The sequence below is a fragment of the Macaca nemestrina genome, chromosome 14 (genome assembly GCF_043159975.1).
Source record: "Macaca nemestrina isolate mMacNem1 chromosome 14, mMacNem.hap1, whole genome shotgun sequence".
NCBI classification, from domain to species: Eukaryota; Metazoa; Chordata; class Mammalia; order Primates; family Cercopithecidae; genus Macaca; species Macaca nemestrina.
The window spans coordinates 90,278,163-90,299,361 of NC_092138.1; the positions used below are offsets into that span (position 1 = coordinate 90,278,163).

At 37.0% G+C, this 21,199-nt stretch overlaps 1 protein-coding gene across 1 annotated transcript; it reads right to left on the reverse strand.

Moving 5' to 3' along the window:
* Positions 1-4,474: 4,474 nt before the first annotated feature.
* On the reverse strand, positions 4,475-4,977 carry LOC105487134 (cytochrome b-c1 complex subunit 6, mitochondrial). Its single transcript, XM_011750440.3, has one exon. It carries the CDS (start codon positions 4,903-4,905, stop codon positions 4,630-4,632), a length of 276 nt encoding a protein of 91 aa, XP_011748742.1. The 5' UTR covers positions 4,906-4,977; the 3' UTR covers positions 4,475-4,629.
* Positions 4,978-21,199: the final 16,222 nt, after the last annotated feature.

The window sequence follows — 21,199 nt, forward strand, 5'->3', positions numbered from 1 at the left end:
ATTATTTGTGATTGTATACTGAAACAGTGCACATAAAAAGTATTCTTCCCTAATTTCCTTCAGACCATCAGTTCTCTTTCTTGGGCTTCAGTGACTTCATCTATAATGGTAGGTATTCATTTTTCACAATTTGTTTTTCTAAGCATCAACACTCTGGTACAGTGTTGGTCTTCATCACCACTATATCCACAGAGTCTTCTGAGCCTTAGTGCTGGATCTTCTAGTCACATAGAACAGGTGGGAAAAGATGGGAGTAATTATAATAAATTGTGATGTGTGCTACAATAATGGCATTAGAAGATGCTAAGGGAGAGGGGGTGGGGAACAACCATATCTGGAGATGCAGGCATAACTTATCTCTAGAAAAGTCCTTGGACAAGTTCACATTAGGCTCAGAGCAGGATGGACATTGCCTCCTTTAGGTAACCCCCAGAACTAATCACACTGGCCATACTCAGGCAAGCTCATAGAACTCCTTTCTAATCATTTTAGATGTCTTTTTTTTTCCTTCTCAATTTCAACTCAGGTCTCACAATTTATAAAAAAAGAAAATTACCTGACACCATAGTGTGTAATTTTCAAAACTACCTGTTCACCACAGCAAAGCAACAATGCCCAGCTCCCAAAGGAAGCATCATTCTCTCTTACATCCCCTTCCTTCCAACTTCATTGTGTGCTGTGTCACATGAAGGCCAGGAAGGAACAAACACACCAGAATTCAGCCCGCCTTGTGGGTTTACTACCTCATCTGAACAGCAACCATTTGAATGTCTATAAACTTCTTTCATTTCTCCTCCTCATGGCCTTTGAGCTTTTCTTTCTTAAAATGATACTCTCATTTTTATTAAAAACAAGACTTGCAACTTCTTATATTTTTAGCCTGCACCACGTTTAAAGTAATAACTTCTCTACTTCTCCAGATTATTCCCTTCCTTTGTCCCCTATTAGTGTGATGTAGTAATGACGAGTTGATGGGTGCTGACGAGTTGATGGGTGCAGCACAGCAACATGGCAAAAGTATACATATGTAACAAACCTGCACGTTATGCACATGTACCCTAGAACTTAAAGTATAATAATAAAAAATAATTAAAAAAAAAACAAAGACGAAATCAAAACAAAGAATTTGGAATAAAAATCCTTACTTTTGAAATCCAGCTCTATATCCTGGCCAATCCATTTTTCTGTCTGCACCTTAGTTACCTCATATGTTAAATGAGCACAATAAGAGTGCTATTACACCTTTTCATAACACTTCTTTTGGTGAGATTTAGATCCGAAATCATGGTGCCAAGTGTGCTGTAAACTCTGAGATCCTCTATGTAAGTCAGTAATTAGTATTATTTCTTTTAAACTTTATGGTCTATTTCATACCTTCAACTTTGGTGAGCACCTTCCTTTTTTAAGTCTTTATACCTTTTCCAATTTTAGAATTTTAATCAAGCTTCTCAAAATTTACTTCTCCATGTAGTGAAAATTTGTTTTTTGGTTAATCACGTTTGTTATTCAAGGAAGCAATTCTATCTGACTAATTCTTTATTCAACAAACATTTATTGTGCATATAAAATGTGTAAGTTATGATCTTCGACTTGATACAATGCAGTTCCAACTCCCTCTATAACAGTGCCATCTGATGGTTCTGATGGTTATCCCACGTGTGAGTGCTCAAAGAAGTGAGGGAACCTACATGTCAGCTAATTTCTTGAGGAGGCAGCTTTAATTTTTAGGAAGTGATCCTGAGCTAATCTATATCTTCCTGCAATTTCCACCTACTGTACTATTCTAACATTCACTGTTCTTCTCTACAAGTGTTTGGATGTTTGCAGATCACTACCAAGATACTTTTCCCAACATTTTCTTTCTCCAGGCTAAGATTAAGAAGGTTCCCCAACCATTCTTTGTTTCTGATTTGCTCTTCCTTTTCTTCTAGCCTCATGGTGGTTTGTCACCATCAAGTTTATATTGTGATTGAACCACAAATTGCAGATGTGGTTGGACCATGGTTAACTAGAGTAGGGTTATCATTTTTCCCCCATCAAGCATGAAACAACTCTTAGTTCAGCCTGTGATAGCATTAGCACTTTTTGTTCCAGTCAGAGCTCATTGTTGACTCATGCCACTGCCATACTTAAATAGAAATACAACCTCAGACTTTAAACCTATCTTCTCTCCAAACCATATTTTCCTCATCTCTTATTTATAGAGTTGAAGTTTTAAATCCAAGTGAATACTTGATATTTGTCCTATTCAATTTTATCTTTTTAGATTTGATCCAGTGTTATTAGTCAAAAAGTTGTTGAATCCTGATTATTATTCAGTGTACTGGCTGTTTTTCTGAACTTCATGCCATAGAAAATTCAATTAATAAACCTTCCATGTACTCCTACTGTTAGTTAGCATGTTGCAAATTATGGTTGCAAATGAAGTTTATATACAATGTAACTGCACCCTGGGCAATTATGTTATCTTTGTTACCTTTTTTATTTTTTATTTTTTGAGAGGGAATCTCGCTCTATTGCCAGGCTGGAGTGCAGTGGTGGTATCTCGGCTCATTGCAACCTCTGACTCCCTGGTTCAAGTGATTCTCCTACTTCAGCCTCCCAAGTAGCTGGGATTACAGGCATGTGCCACCATGTCTGGCTAATTTGCATACTTTTAGTAGAGATGGAGTTTCACCATGTTGGCCAGGATGGTCTTGATCTCCTGACCTCGTGATCCACCTGCCTCAGCCTCCCAAAGTGCTGGGATTATAGGTGTAAGCCACCGCACCTGGCCTGTTACTTCTTTTTTAATCTTCAAAAATCACTACAGTGTATGAAGACTTGGTACTATGAAGCATACAAAAGATATCACATCTAGCATGTAACCGGTGTTCAACAAATGCCTCTCAGGTGAGCAAAACCAAGAAAGAGGTTTACCAAACCTAATTTAGAAAAAATATCAAGGAAACTACACAGAGAAAAAATAAGAGTATCCTCCATATAAAAGTTGATGAAAGGGAACACAAAGTTGTAAAGGTAAATTAAATTCTGAATGGAAGTCAAAAACCAGAAGGTGTAGCTGTATTCAAAATGAGACTAAGCACTCTAAAACTGAGAAGGTACATAAAATACTTTCCCTGAAGACAGGAGCAGGGTGATGGCTAATACTGATGGCCTTCTGAGGATGTTTCGATGAGCATGAGGAAGCAGCACACAGAAATAAAGCATCCATCCCCTCAAAACACACACACACACACATACACACACACACACACACACACACTCAGAGAGAGAGAGAGAGAGAGAGATGAACTAACTCCCCAGAGAACATCCACTGTGGGCCAGGCATTATGCTAAGTCTCATTAAAGTCTCCCCAAAACCTGCAAGAATGCTGAGGAAAAAAATAACAAAATAAAGAAAAAATAAAAATTAAAAATAAAGTCTCCCCAAAACCCATTGAAGTTGATACTATGGTCATGTCCACTACATAAAAGATAAAACTGAAACTTAAAAGGTTACATAAATTGCTCTAGGTCATGTACACAGGAAAGATCAGATGTAGGACTTAAGCTTTGTTATATCACTACTGCGACTGTACACAAGTGTCTGTAGGTACTCTTACATAGTTTGAAACACTGGCTACAGTTAATCGATAGTTACTACAAGAGAAAGTACTGTCAGATCAAGACTCAAAGTACAATTCCCTAAAGACCAATAAAGAAACCCCTGTGAAGGCAGGTCTAGAGCCCTCAGATCCCTCTCCAAAGAGCCTAGTCTGGGTTTTCCATTTGTGTAAGATATCTAGTTCCCCTTAGCATTTTTGTTTTCTCATGCCAGCCAGTTCTGGCATTTTATCTGTAGTCCACACACTAATGTTTAGATTGAAAAATTAGGTTGACAACATCAAGTGCATAGCCTTGGTCATCCCCCAACCCCACATCCATTCAACTCTTAGCCAACTTAAGTGATTCGCTTATGATCTTTCACCTCACTACCTTATCTGAGTCAACCCACGTCTCCTTTGATTCTTTTACTTCAATGTTCAGGTCAGTCTAATGTCTGTGTCACAGAAAGAATGCTGGAATTGGGAGAAATAAAGAAGCAATGGGATGTGAGGACTGGAAAGCAAGCATCGAAGCAATGAGAATCTAAACATTCAATTGCCAGGCAATCAATAACCTCAGACACCTTGCAGAAGAAGATGGTAGGTTTCCAGGAGGATAGTCCTGAAAGCCCTGCAGACACATCATTTATTCACGAAATATTAATGGAGGACCCCCTATGTGTCCAGCACTTTGCTATTTACTGAGGGTACAAGGGTGTGTGAATCGGAACCAATAGTTTACTGTCTACTGTGAATCAATGGGAAGCCTAGACACCAAAATCTTAGCACTAACTTTGCTAATGACACACATTATTGAGACACCCCACTTTTTTTTTTTTTTTTTTTTGCAGATCACAGAACACAGAATTTTATTAAGATGGAATCACTGCGAATTACATAGAAGCTACCAGCCTAAGCCAAAATCCATGAGGTTCATGTGAACTTACATTTACACAAATAAGAAACAAATGGTAAATCCAAAACCATAAGGAAATATTCTGATGCCCAGAAGATGAAGGCTGGGGTGAATAAGTCCACACACTTATTTCAAGTTGTTAAAGAGTTTGTGGGCCATGCAATGGTCCCTTGCATACAAGAAGTCTAAGAGCTCCTCCGTGCAATCCTCTTCTGTATGTGATCGAGAGGATACACGCTCATCACAGAGCTCTAGCCGCTCCCGGGCCTTTACACATTTCTCCAACTGCTCGCATTGCTCTCTCACTGTTGTTAGGGGATCCACTAATTCCTCCTCTTCCTCTTCCTCCTCCTCAGGATCTCCGGACTCGGGAAGCATCTTTCGCTCGTCCTCCAGTCCCATGTCTGGCTACAGTTCTAGAATCAACAAGAGCAGCAACAGCGGCACCTAATCCACTTCAGGATCAAGAAGGACTTGAGACACTCCACTTTCTTCCAACTCAGTTTCCCATCTGCATAACATGTGGGTAGAAAATGCTAGACAATGCAGCAATTAAGGTCTCTTTCAAGGGTGGTGGCTGTTTTCCTGAAACAGTCAATATCTTAGATTCTTTGTTGGTGGCTTTTCTCAAGTTTGCCACTTGGATAGGGAGTGGGGAAGCTTCCTGCTGGAAAAGTTCTTTACCATTTTCATAATTGAGTTATGCACTCCCCTCTGTAGGTCTTTAATCTTCCAACATTTATCCCATCAGTTCTCTCTAGTGAGCCCTTATTCCAAGATGTTTGTCTATTAAATTAAGAGTTTTGCAGAAGGGTAGAGCCATTTAAAGGCTGTAAATCACTGGGTAGTCTTTTAGCTGCTCTCTGCTCAGAGCCCCACTGCATCATCCAGCACTCATCCTGCCACTGCCTCCCCTCGGGCCTTGGCTCTCAGAGACAGACAGCTCTGGAGTGTGCAACTGGCACAGACCTGCCTACTCCAAAACCTCCTCTATAGGGCCAGCCCGTCCTAGGGGTGAGTTGATGGAGAATTTATATGAGTCATTGATTAACCTTCAGGAATGTCAAGGGCAACTTGATGCTCTCACTGGTTCTTCTTTCACCTTTTTCCCTAGTGCTTTTCATGCAGCCAGACCCGTGCTCGAGACCCTAGTTTTAATAACTGTAATGCTTGATTATATTCCTGACCCTGACTTGAGATTCGAACCAGAATAACAGAAAACTAACACTCCTGGGACCCTAATTTTTTATAAACCAGATCTTGTATATAGCTTCTATCATTTATATTTTTGTCTTTTACCTGTAAGGTAAATGATATTATTATTCCCATATTATTGATAAAGAAACTGAGGCCAAGGCAGATTACATAAAGTGCCAAGTTTTTATGACAAGTTAATGATGGAGATGAGATTTTGAATCTGAAGCTCGTTTTCACCAAAGCCTGTGATATGCATTCAGTCATTCATAGGTGCTTTTTCTTTCTTTTCTTTTTAATTAATTAATGTATATTTTTTGAGATGGAGGCTCGCTCTGTCACCCAGGCTGGAGTGTAGTGACCCCCGATCTCAGCTCACTGCAATCTCTGCCTCTCGGGTTCAAGCGATTCTCCTCTCTCAGGCTCCTGAGTAGCTGGGATCACAGGCGCCCGCCACCATGCCCTGCTAATTTTTGTATGTTTAGTAGAGATGGGGTTTCACCATGTTGGCCAGGCTGGTTTTGAACTCCTGACCTCAGGTGATCTGGCCGCCTCAGCCTCCCAAAGTGCTGGGATTACAGACGTGAGCCACTGTGCCTGGCCCATAGGTGCTTTTTAAATGACTACTGTCATCTGTCATGCAGGGTGCCAGGCTAGTGTTGTTATGGTAACCAGAATACTTAAGATATCCACATCCTCTTGGAGGATACAGTCTGCCCTGCAGTGGTAAGCATCCCCTCAGGACATCAGAAGCATCGGTACCAGTTCTTTCTCCCTGTCTCTTCACTTGCTGATGAGATTTCTATTCCTGAACCTTCATGCTGTGGCCAGGGTGCTGTCACTTTCTAACTCTTGTCCTGTCCATCTATCTGGCTCTCAAGAAATTGCCATAGACTCCCCAAGCCACACTCGCGGGGAGCCCTTGTTAAAGCATAGCATGGGCTAGCGGTAGACTGCCCAACGCTCTACTGCACAATGTATCTTTCCTGCTGCTTCAGATTGTCTTCTCTTGTCCTTCCTCTCTAGTGCTTCCCCACTCCTGGGGAGGTTTTCAGGTCTTGCCCCAATGTCTGCTTGATTGTTTCAGTCTGTTGCATTCCACCTGCCTGCCTGTTTCATAATGTTTATCAGCCAAAATAAATAAAACAATGCACAATAATGAAACACAGGAACAAACCCTGGGGGTGTATTCTCCATATATATGACTCTTTTCTCAAGGACCTCCTGATCTCAGGCTGTCCCATGACACCTGCTTTCCTGGACTCCACCTAGGTTGACCTTCCTCTAAATGCCTCATGCCTCTCAATGAGCCTTCCCTGCTCCCACTCATGATGAATCTCTCTAGCTTCAGGAGAAGCTGTCATCATATGTAAAAAATGACATGAAAGATTTACTTACAATATGTAGAATGGGGATCACACAGGGGCCAGAAATCAGACAGATTGATTCAAGTTCCAATTCTACCAGTTACCAGCTATAAGATATTGATCAGGTCCCACACGCTCTCTGGGGACATTATTTCTTTACCTGTTAAATTGGAATATCAGAAGCTGTAATGACTTTATAATGGGTCTATGTAGGTAGGCTGAACTATATTTCCCAGAATTCCCTTTTTTATGTTTCTGGTTAGGCTGCACCATAAGGAAGAGCCCTGCAAAGTTCTGGAGGGTGGACCAGTAGCCATTTAATACCTCACATATGTTATTACTGACAAGCTGGCTCACCTAATTGACTTGAAGTAGCAGCTGGGCTTGCAACTGCTCTATTTTTCCCTGGGTCCTCCTTCAGCTTCTACCACTGCTGGGTCAGGTGCTATGTTTAACTCTATGACAAGTGATATGTATGGTGTCTGTAGAATACCTACATCACCAAGGCCAGAAGCAACAAGTTTCAGTCCATCCTCATGGGGTTTCAGCTGATGCTTGTGGATTGAGTCTGCCCTCAACCTCCAAGCTTTACATCTATCTTACCTTTCTGACTTCCAGCCCTTTGAGCTTTGAGCTCCATCTAGCATTTGATGCAGAGACAATGGACTTACAGACACACTTAACCAGCTCTCATAATTGCAAAAGGCCAAAAGCCAGTAACAGGAATTTTATATATAGGTATAAGTTTGTGTGATGAACCTGTATTTGTTTGTGTGCATGTGTGTGATCAGTAGTTCTGCTTCTCTGGTTGAACCCTGACTAACGAAAAGACCATTTATTAAACTTTCAAGAAAAGTTCGAAACTCAGAAGCATAAAAGAATAACCATTAGCTCATGGATCTGCAGTTCAGCTGAGGGGACTCTTCTTCAGGCAGCATCTCTGTTGGTTACTTGGAGTGCCTGTGTTCCACTTGTGTTTATTCTGGAGCCCAGGGACATCAGTTGCATGAGGAAAACTCTGCTTCTGAAGATGACAGAAGCTCTAGGGGACAAACCCCATTGAAAAAGCACATTTTAAGCCCCTGATTATATAATGTTTACTGACATCCCATTGGCCAAATCAAATCACATGGCCAAGTTCAAAGTCAAGAGGCAGAGAGATGCACTTGCCTTTTGTGAGAGAAAGTACAAATGTGTATGGTGAAGGACATGGCTACAAAATGAAGAACGGGGGACTACACTTCCAAGAGAGTGGTTCAGAAAAGTATCCAGAAACCTGCTTCTGCCCCTTCCCAGCTATGCTGTAACTAGATAGGCTATGAATGAACTGAGCAATGACTCTTCCAATTCTGATTTTGCTACTAAGTAGCTGTGGGTTATTTAAAAAGTTAATTCATAACACTGTCTGAAAAATTGGAATAATAATGCTTAGCCTTGGAGTAAGACCAACTGGATTCAATCTTTTGATGATTCATTGATTTAGGGAGAATATGCAATTATAGAGTCATCAAAAGAATGGGAATAATCAGGGGTTTATTTCTTTCATTTGGTCATTTTAAAATTATTTCATTTTAAATACATTTTATGATACAATTTTAAAATTATAAGTAAAAATAAAAGACTACTTTCAAAGCCCTCACACCCAAGTTCATACCAATGCCCCCTCAAAGGAAATCATTGTTAAAATTTTGCTTATGTATTTCCAATTATTTTCATGACTTTATATATATGCATGAATTACACACACATGATCATATTTTCTCATACCGTAGCTTGCTCTTTTACTTTGCTATGTCTTCGTTATCTTCTTATTTTAGTCTATGTAGATCTATTTCATCCTTTTAAAATCTGTCTCATATTCCAAAGTGTGAATCTACCAGAATATGTTTAACATTTGCTCTGTTAATGATCATGGAAATTCTTCCAGATATGCCTTAACAAACCCAGTGTTGAAGTTTGTACCTGTCTTTGTGTAATGTGAGAATGTTTTCTATAGGATAGACACCTAAGAAACTGCTGGGTCGAAGAGTATTCATGTTTTTGAAATTTTGACAGATAACTGCCACACTGCCTTCAAACAAAATTAAAAAGAAGAAAGAAAAAAAGCCTGATCCAATTTACAAACTCACCAACATTATAGAGAAGTACCATGTCTCCAAATATTTCACAACACACAATGCCATCAATTTTTGAGATTTTTTTCTAATAACGGATTGGATGGTTGTCACAGGACTATTATGATGAATGATGTCAGTAGGCACAAGCAAAGAATATGAGTTCTTTTAATTTAGTAAAGAATACCATATTAGTCCATTCTCATACTGCTATAAAGACATACCTGAGACTAGGCAATTAGAAGAAAAGAGGTTTAATTTACTTACAGTTCCACAGGTTATACAGGAAGCATGGCTGGGGAGGCCTTAGGAAACTTACAATCATGGTAGAAGGCAAAGGGGAATACTGGGGGAACCTACCCCCAATATTTCAATGTAGGTTCTTTCTATTTTCCATAAGTGTCAGACAGCTGAGAAATAACAAGAGACAGTACAAAGAGAGGAATTTTACAGCTGGGCCACTGGGGGTGACATCACATATCGGTAGGACCATGATGCCTGCCTGAGCCTCAAACCACCAAGTTTTTATTAAGGGTTTTAAAAAGGGGAGGGGATGTAAGAACATACAGTAGGTACAAAGATCACATGCTTCAAAGGGCAAAAAGCACAATTACTAATAAGGGTCTAAAAAGGATCACATGCTTCTGAGGGAACAGGACAAAGGGCAAATGCAGAACTACTGATAAGGGTCCAACAAAGATCACAAGGCAAAGGACAAAAGCAGAACTACTGATAAGGGTTTATCAGTACAATACAGTACAATACAGTGGTGCACGTATTGTCTTGATAAACATCTTAAACAACAGAAAACAGGGTTTGAGAGCAGAGAACTGGTCTGACCACAAATTTACCAGGGTGGAGTTTCCCAACACCGGTAAGCCTGAGGGTACTGCAGGACACCAGGGCATATCTCAGTCCTTATCTCAACAGCACAAGACAGACATTCCCAGAGTGGCCATTAATAGACCTCCCCGCAAGGAATGCATTCCTTTCCCAGGGTATTAATATTAACATTCCTTGCTAGGAAAAGAATTTAGCAATATCTCTCCTACTTGCATGTCCATTATAGACTCTCGGCAAGAAGAAACATATGGCTCTTTTTGCCCGATCCTGCAAGCAGTCAGAACTTATGGTTGTCTTCCCTTGTTCCCTAAAAATAGCTGTTATTCTGTTCTTTTTCAAGATGCACTGATTTCATATTGTTCAAACACACACGTTTTACAACCAATTTGTATAGTTAACACAATTATCACAGTGGTCCTGAGGTGACGTACATCCTCAGTTTACAAAGATAACAGGATTAAGAGATTAAAGACAGGCATAAAAAATTATGAAAGTATTATTTGGGAACTGATAAATGTCCATGAAGTCTTCACAATTTATGTTCCTCTGCTGCAGCTCCAGCTGGTCCCTCCATTCGGGATCCCGGACTTCCCGCAACAGGGGAAGCAGGTATGCTTTCTCATGGCCAGCAGGAGAGAGAGCAAAGGGAGAAGTGCTACAAATTTTTTTATTTTTTATTTTTTTAGACCGAGTTTCACTCTTGTTGCCCCGGCTGGAGTGCAGCAGCATGATCTCCGCTCACTGCAACTTCTGCCTCCTGGGTTCAAGCAATTCTCCTGCCTCATCCTCCTGAGTAGCTGGGATTACAGGCATATGCCACCATGCCCAGCTAATTATGTATTTTTAGTAGAGACAGGGTTTCCAAATGTTGGTCAGGCTGGTCATGAACTCCCAACCTCAGATGATCCTGGTCACAAACTCCCAACCTCAGATGATCCACCCACCTCGGCCTCTCAAAGTGCTAGGATTACAGGTGTGAGCCACCACACCCAGCCTAAGTGCTACACACTTTTAAATGATCATATCTGGTGACAACTCACTCACTATCATGCGAACAACAAGGGGGATGTCTGCCTCCATGAGCCAATCACCTCTCACCAGGTCTATCCTCCAATGATGGCAACTAGAATTCAACATGAGATTTAGGTGGGGATATAGAACTAAACCATATCAAATAATAAACTTAATCTCCTGAAGACTTAACAGTGTTCTCTTCACTATAGGGGCAAATTTTGTTGGTCTTAAATCCTTCACAATAAGTCTTTTTGTAGGTGATACAACTCAAACAGAGTAGAAACCCTACTGAGCCTGCAAGTAGCTCAGCTGTGGTAGGCAAGATGGTTACCAGAAAGTGTCCATGCCCTAATCCCCAAAACCTGTGAATGTTACTGTACAAGACAAAAGAAAGATTGCAAATGTGATTGTGGTTAATAATCTTTAGATGGGGAGATTATCCTGCATAATACAGGTATGTTCAGTCTAACTGTGTGAATCCTTAAGAGCAGAAAACCTTTCCAAGCTGTGATCGGAGAGAACCATGTTTACAGAAGAGTAATCAGGGAGATACTATGAAGATGGGGGAAAGGGTTATGAACCAAGGAGTGGGCAAAGACAGATGCTTCCATAGAGCCTCCAGAGTGTAGTGCAGCCCTGCCAGTGTCTTGCTTTTAGCCCAGTGCGATCCATATCAGACTTCTCAACTACAGAATTGTAAGATAACAAATTTGTATTCTTTAAACCACTAAGTTTGGGTTCACTCATTATACTCACAACAGAAAATCAATCTAGTTACCCTCCTTGTTTGTGTTCTGGGGCAGAAAGGCAGTGATAATCTCCTTTAGGATTCTTCCTAATGAAATGTGGGTTAGCCTCCTGCCTACCCACTAAGTACAAGGAACTGACAAAAACCATAGAACATTTGTCAGTATTGGCTGCAGGAATTAACCAAAGGTCAGTGTATACATGTTTGACAGGCATCATCTACCTGGCAGATACAGATGCAACATACAAGCCTGTTTGACTTAATGAAAACTATTATTTCAATTGTGCCTCAGTTTTAATTTGTTTAATTGTGAATGGGGTTAGTTTTCCATGTATTAATTAGCCATTTTTTAATTTGCTGGCTTACAGCTTTCACTAATTAATCAAATGGGTTGTTTGCCTTGTGATCATGACTGTAAAAACTATTTATATATTTTGTATTCAAACCTTTTGTCTGTTAAATTTGTTGTAACTGTTTCTCTCATATATATATATGTTTTATATATCTCTATATATTTCTATGTAGACATGTATAAATCATGTTCCACATAACAACATTTTCATCAACAATGGACCAACAGTGGTCCTGTAAGATTATGATGGAACTGAAAAGCTCTTATTGCCCAGTGACATCTTAGCCATTATAATGTCATTGTGCAATGCATTACTCAGGTATTTGTGGTGAACCTGGTGTAAGAAAACTTATACAAATGTAAAGCACATACAATTATATACAGTACATAATACTTTATAATGATAATAAATGACTATGTTACTGGTTGATGTATTTACTGTTATTATATTTTTAATCATATTTCAAAGTGTCCTTCTACATCTTACATATATGTAAAGTTAATTGTAAAATGGCCTCAGGCAGGTCCTTCAAGAGGTATTCCAGAAGAAGGCATTGTTACAGGAGGTGACAGCTCCATGTGCATCATTCCCCCTGAAGACCTTCCAGTGGGACAAGACGTGGAGGAGGAAGACAGTGATAATAATGATCCTGACCCTATGTAGGACTACATGAATGTGTATGTTTGTGTCTTAGTTTCTAACAAAATTTTGAAAAGTGAAAAGCATTTAAAATAGAAAAAGTGTATAAAATAAGGATATAAAGAAAAATATTTTTGGACAGCTGTACAATATGTTTGTGTTTTAAGCTACCTCTTTTACATTACTACAAAAAGAGTAAGAAAGTTCAGAAAGTTTAAAAGTTTCTGAAATAGGAAAGTTACAGTAAACTAAAGTGAATTTATTATTGAAGAAATTCAAATATAAAAATAAATTGGGTAGCCTAAGTATATAGTGTTTATAAAGTCTATGGTAGTGTATAGTAACGTCCTACCTCTTCACATTCACTTTCCACTCCCTCATTAACTCACCCAGAACAACTTCCAGTTCTGCAAGCTCCATTTATGGTAAGTGCCTATACAGGTGTACCAATTTTTAATCTTTTATATTTTACTGTGCCTTTTCTATGGTAAGGTATGTTTAGATACACAGATACTTACCAGTGTGTTACAATTGCCTACAGTATTCAGTACAATAACATGCTGTACAGGTTTGTGGCCTAGGAACAATTGGCTATATCATATAGCCTAGAGGTGTAGTAGGCCACACTAAGTTTGTGTAAGTACACTCTTTGAGATTCACGCAATGATAAAATCTCTCCTAATGATGCATTTCTCAGAATGTATCCCTACTGTTAATCAACACAAATGTGTGTGCAACTCTCTCTCTCTCACACACACACACACACATACACACATCGGTCAGTTTGTGTTTTTCTCTGTTTCTACTGGGTATTGTGACTTCTATAAGAAGGCTTTGGCAAACTAGGTTTATTTTTATGAATTACCTTCTACCTTATTCTACCATTATTCAGTTTATGACTTTATGCCCATATTTTGCTCTTTATACATGTGAAACTTATTTTTTAAATTATTTTGGAGTTTTAAAAAAATGTTAATTGACATAATAAATGTACGTACTTATGTTGTACAGTGTGATATTTTGATGTGTGTATTCAATGTGTAACGATTAAATCAGAGTAATTAGCATGTGTATTACCTCAAACATTTATTTTGTGTGTGTGTGTGTTGGGGACATTCTAAAGCCACTCTTCTAGATATTTGAAAATACACAACTAATTGCTGTTAATTAATGGCGCCATATAGCACTATAGAACACTAGAAACTTTTCCTTCTATTTAGCTCTAATTTTGTGTCTGTTAACCAATCTCTGACTATTCACACCCTTGCCCAACTTCAGATGGACTAAGACAAGACTTAAATATGAAACCCTAAACTATGAGACTGTGGTAACCACTATTCTACTCTCTACTTCTATGAGACTAAATTTTTTAGCTTCTAAATATGAGAAATATGCGAGATATTTCTCTTTCTGTGCCTGACTTATTTCACTTAACGTAATGTCTTCTAAGCTCCTCCATGTTGCTGTGAGTGACATGACAGAATTTTGTTCTTTTTTCTGGGTGAATAATATTCCATTGTGTATATAGATGACATTTTCTTATCCATTTACCTGTTGATAAACACTTAGGTTGATTATATATCTTGATTATTCTGAATAGTGCTGTGATAAACATAGGAGGGCAGTTATCTATTCAATATACTGATTTCCATTTGTTTCTGGCTATATTCCCAGTAGCGAGATTGAGATATCATATGGTAATTCTATCTCTAGTTTTCTGAGAAACCTCCATACTATTTTTCATAATGACTATAAATTTATATTCCCACCAACAATATAGGGGTTCCCCTTTCTCTGCCATTCTAACTGAGATAAGATGTTACTCCATAGTGGTTTTGATTTGTATTTCTCTGATGATTAGTGATCTTGACCGTTTTTTCAGGAACCTGTTAACTATTTGTATATGTTCTTTTAAAAGATGTCTATTCAGTTCATTTGCTCATTTTCAGATTGAATTATGTAAGAGTTTTTGTTTGTTTATTTGTTTGTTGCTATTGAGTTGTTTTAGTTCTTTATTCTAGATATTAATCCCTTATTGGAAGAATAGTTTGCAAATATTTTTCCCATTATTCAAGCTATTTATTCACTCTGTTCATTGTTTCCTTTGCTGTGCAGAATATATATAATCCAATTTATCTATTTCTACTTTTGCTGCTGTGCTTGATGTCTTCTCCATAAAGTCTTAGTCCAGATTAATGTCCTGTAGGAACGCTCCTTTGTTTTCTTTTGGAAGTTTCATAGATTTGGGTCTCACATTTAAGCCTTGTCTTAGTCCATTTTGTGTTGCTATACAAGAATGCCCAAGACCGAGTACTTTTTTTGGGGGGGGGAAAAAAAGTTTATTTAGGTCATGGTTCTGAGGCTCATAAGTTCAAGGGCATGGCCCTGGCTTCTGGTGAGAGTTACTATGCTACATCACAACACAGCTGAGAGAGCGTCAAAGGGAAAGTGGGCCTGTAGCAAGAGGGGAAAACCTGAGAGATGTCCTGGCATTATGACAACCCACTCTCATAGCAACGAATCCATTCTGATGAGAATTAATCCAGTCTTGTGAACTCTCTGCCATGAGAATAGCATCAAGTTATTTATGAGGAATTCAGTCCCACAACCCAAATACCTCCCACTAGGACCCTCAACGCTACTGTACTGATGATCAAATTTCAACATGAGTTTTTGTGGGGACAAACAAATTATATCCAAACCATAGCAAGTCTTTAATCCATTGTTAGTTGATTTTTGCATAGGATGGGAGACAAAAGTCTAGTTTCATTTTTCTGCATATGGATATCGAGTTTTCCTATCAGGAGTTATTGAAGATATTATTGTTCACCCAGGGAATGTTCTTGGTGCCTTTGCTGAAAAGCAATTAGCTGTAAATCTGTGTATTTATTTTTGGGCTCTATATTCTGTTCCATTGGCCTATATATCTGTTTTTATGCCAGTACCATGATCTCTTGATCATTATAGCTTTGTAGTACATTTTGAAGTTGGCAATGTGTTGCCTCCAGTTTTGTTATTTTTGCTCAGGATCATTTTGGCTTTTTGGAGTCTTTTGTGGTTCTGTACAAATTTTAGAATTGTTTTTTCTATTTCTGTGAAAAATGTAATTGGGATTTTGATATGTTTTGCATTGACTATGTAGATAACACTTGGTGGCATGACCATTTTTACAATTTTAATTCTTCTAGTCCATGAACATGGGATATTTTTCTATTTTTTATGTCCTCTTCCATTTCTTTCAGCAGTGTTTCCTAGTTTTCCTTGTAGAGATCTTTCATCTTCTTGGTTAAATTTATCCCTAGGTTTTTGTTGTTGTTGTTTGTATTCACAGCTATTGTAAATAGGATTACTTTCTTGATTTCTTTTTCCACTAGTTTGTTGTTGGTGTATAGAAATGCTATTTGCTTTTGGTATGTTGATTTTGTATCCTGCAACTTGGCTAATTTTTAAATTTAGTTCTAAGAGTTTTTTGCCAAAACTTTTAAGTTTTTCTTCATATAAGAAAATGTCATCTGCAAATAGGGACAATTTGACTTCCTCCTTTCCAACTTGGATGCTCTTAATTTCTTTCTTTTGACTAATTGCTCTGTCTAGGACTTGAAACTTATTTTTTGAATATAATGTAAAATAGAATTCAAACTTTTTTCCACGTGAAAAGCTTTTACAATAACTATTTAATGAATAACTCATCAATTTTGACCCTGACTAAAAATGCCATTTTTATAATGTGCTACATCTTCAATATGCTATCATCACTTTCTTGATATCTCATTTTGATTTACTATTTTATTGTGAATACAACATTAAAAAAATTCACCTGTTTAATTATTTTCAGACCAGGTTGTAAGATTGTCTAATTTTTGTATTTTTGATAGAGACAAGGTTTCACTATGGTGCCAAGGCTGGTCTGAAACTCCTGGGCTCAAATGATTCACACAGTTTTGCCTCCAAAAGTGTTGGGATGACAGGTGTAAATCACCGAGCCTGGCTGTGAATACTACATTATTTATTTATCATGGAATTATGTGTTGAAGTTTACTTGGGAAAATCTCTTCTCATTGTTCTTCTCTTTCAAATTATTTTTTTATGACTCTCAGGCTTTTTTTTTTTATTTCCCAGTTAGGTATTGCAGCAAAGTCGTAATGCTTCATTATAAGAGACAAATAGCAACAACAAAAAACTTCTGACAAGTGAAAAAATAGGGAGATCCTGGAGATGAGTCAAAATGTAAGAAAAGATACAGGCAAAGGGCAATTGTTTTTCTTTTTTCTTTTGTCTTTTAGTGGGAAGACAGTTTCCAGTTTTTGTATCACACAATAATCTGAAACTCCAATAATCTATAGTGTTTCTGGCCTAAGGAACCACAATGTTGATTTGAGGCCAACTACAGGAACAGAAAAGTGAAAGGGGAAGCCTGGAAAAAAGTCTCAAATTCTGTGCCTAAAAATTAACAAAATCTCTACTGACCCTTAAACCACACATATGTAAGGCAGATGGGAACAACTCACTTCAGGGTGCTGGAGAAGTGTTGAGCTGTGATTTGAACTGCTATGTAAGAGACTTTGTGATTTGAGATCATTTAGTTTTTTGCTTAACAAAAATCAACAATCTGCAGAGGAGTGGGATAACAAAATCCCAAATCTCCATAATATAATACTCACCATGTTCAGAAGACACACAACATTACTTGTTATTCAAAGAATCAGGCAAATGTTACACATTCTCAAGAGAATGATAATCAATAAAGGTCAACCCTGAGATAACCCAAATATTGAAATTAACAACAATGACTTTAAAGTAAGTATTATTACTATGCTCAATGAAGTAAAATATCATATGCTTGTAATGGAAAAAATATAAGAATTCTCAATAGAAGAATGGGATCTATAAGGAACCAAATAAATTTTTTAGAATCAAAAACGACAATGTAAAATATTTTTTAAAAACACTGAATGGACTTAAAACGAGAATGAGGACAGCAAAGGAGCAAGTCAGTAAACATGGAGCTAAATCAAAATAAATTATTAATTTGAAGAATAGAAAAAATATTGAAAATAATGGACAATATTAAAATGTCTAAATACATGTAATTATAATAGAAGATGGAGAAGAAAAAGACTGATGCAGAAAAAAATATTAGGGGAAATAATGACCTGAAATTTCCCGATTTGGTGAAAAACATTAACTGACAGATTCAAGAATCTACAAGCAGGATAAGTTTGAAAAAATTCATGCTCAGATACATTAGAGTCAAATTTTAAAAAATGATAACGAGAAAATACTGAAAGTAGCTGGGTAACTATAGTCAATAATAACTTGATTGTATATTGTAAAATAACTCAAAGAACATAATTAATTTGTTTGTGACTCAAAGGATAAGTGCTTGTGGAGATGAATACCTCATTCTCCATGACGTGACTATTACACAGTGTATGCCTGTATCAAACATCTCATGTACCCCATAAATATAAACACCTACTATGTACCCATAAAATGTAAAATTTTTTAAATTTTAAAAGAGGGGAAAAAAGGGGAAAGAACTCAAAACAGCATACAGAATAACAGTTATGTGAATTGATCACTGACTTTTTATCAGATACTGCAAAAACCAGAAGATAGCTGGACAGCATCTTTAAGGTGATGAAAGAAAAAAAAACCAACTATGAATCTGGAATTTCATATTATGCAAAAATAACCTTCAAAAATGAAGGCAAAAGTAAAACTATATTAAGATACTAAAATTGAAAGGTTATGTCACCAGCAGACCCATACTAAATCAAATAGCAAGAGATGATCTTCAGGCTAACGGGAAATGACATCAGAGAGAATATAAGATCTTCAGAAATGAATAAAAAGCATTATGCATGGTAAACTTCTGTGTAAATATAAAACGCTATTTTTCTCTTAACTCCTTAAAAATATATGACTGTTTAAAGCAAAATTTAGAATGCTGCCAAGTGGAGATTGTAATATACGTTGTTTAATATATGTGATAACTGCAGAACAAAGGATGGAAGGGGAAATAATAAAGAAAGATCTTTAAAATTTCAAGTTTTCTATATTTTATGTTAAGTGGTACAATATTAACACTAAGTAGACTGCAAAAAGTTTAGAATAAATATTTTAATCCCTAGAGCTACTACTAGAATAATAATAATGCAAAGAAGTATAGCTGAAAACACAATAGATAAATTAAATGAAGTTCCACAAACACTCAAATAACTCAAAAAAGATCAGGAAAGGGGACAGGGAGTCAAAATCAGAAAGGACAAACAAAAACAAAGGATAAACATGATAGATTTAAATCTAACATTATCAATCTTAAATGTTAATGGAACAATCACTTCCATTAAAAGACAGAGATTATCAAAATTGCTAAAATAGTAAGACCCAATTATATGTTACCCATGAGAGATATATGATAAATATAAATGCACAGCTAGTTTGGAAGAAAATGGATTAAAAAGTTACACCATGCAAACAATAAGCATCAGAAAATGAGTAAGTTTTCATGAATATCAGATACAATAAACTTCAGGAAAATAGTATTTCCAGAGGTAAATAGGAATATTTAATAATGACAAAAAGATCAATTCATCAGCAAGACATAACAATCACAAATATCTGTTTGCCCTATAACAGATCTTTATATTACATGAAGCAAAAATGGACAGAAATCAAGAGATAAATAAACAAATTCACAATCATAGCTGGAAATTGTAACACCCTTCTGTCACTAATGCTAGAACAACTAGTCAAAATTTCACCAGTAAAGGTAGAGATGATCTGAAGAACAGTATCATCTTTCTTGACCTATTTGATATTTATAGAACACTATATCCAACAGTTGTAGAATGCACAGTTGTCATATTCTTTCCCAGTGCACAAGATAAAACATGTGCTTGGCCAAAAACAGCCTTAATACATTTAAAAGAGTTAAATAATACAGAGAATAGTCTCCGAATGCAATGGAATTAGTTTATAAATTAATAACAATTAAGATATCTAGAAGAAAAATGGAAACTACATAATATGGTAGTAAATAAGCCATGGATCATAAAATAAGTCAAAAAGGAAATTAGAAAACATTTTCTTCTGAATGAAAAGAAGACTACATATCAAAATTTGTAGGATGCAGCTAAAGCTATGCTCAGAGGGGAAATTTATAGTTTCAAACACTTATATTAAAAAGGGACCAATGGCTAGAATTAATGACCTAAAGTACCACCTTAAAAAGCCAGGAAAAAAAAAAACAGCAATATAAATCCAATTTAAATAGAAGAAAGGAAATATTAAAAAGTAGAAGAAAATGAAATGTAAAAATAAAGAAAATTAACAAAGTCAAAAGTTGGTTATTTTAAGATTAACAAAATTGATACACTCTCAACTAGATTGAGTAAAAAAAAACCCAAATCAAAAAAGAGCAAGAGCACAAATCACTAATATGAAGGATGAAGACGAGACTATCATCACAGATTAAATATAAAAATAATTATATATTTAAAATATTTAATAAAGATATTTTAAAAAATAACAGATATTATAAGCCACTTAATACCAACAAATTTGACCATTTCAAATCTATGGACAAATTATTGAAATAATACAAGTGACCCAAATTGACAGAGATAAAACAGAAATATAAATTGTCAATTTTCAAGAATAAATCTGTTATCAGAGACCTTGCCACAAAGACCTATGCCTCAGAAATGTTTCCTTGGTGAATTCAAACAAATATTTAAGAAAGAAATAACAACAATATTATATAAAATATTTGAAAGTATAGAGGAAGAAGAAATACATCCCAATACATTTTATGAGACCAACGTAACATCTTACACCAAAATTCACAAAGGCATTATCAAGAGAAAATTATAGACCAATTTGTTTCATGAACATTTACGTGAAAATCTTTAACAAAGTATTAGCAAATCAAATACAGTATATTAAAAAGACAACTTATTTATTTATTTATCTATTTATTTTCGAGACAGAGTCCTGCACTCTCCCCCAGGCTGGAGTGTATTGGCACCAACTTGGCTCACTGCAGCCACCACCTCCCGAGTTCAAGCCAATCTCCTGCTTCAGCCTCCAAAGTAGCTGAGATTGCAGACACACATCACCACACCTGGCTAATTTTTGTATTTTTAGTAGACATGGGGTTTCACCATGTTGGCCAGGCTGGTCTTGAACTCCTAACCTCAGGTGATCCACCCATCTAGACCTCCCAAAGTGCTGGGATTACAGGCGTGAGCCACCATGCCTGGCCTTAAAAGAGAACTTATTGAAATGGCAGACGTTCCCTAATCCTGCTCACAGGGCGGGACAGGGGTGTGGCTCACTTCTTCTATGTCCTGTTGCTCAGATTCCTATGCGGAACATGCAGGTTGGGGGAGCGTTTTTGGGCTCTGATGCCACAGCAGC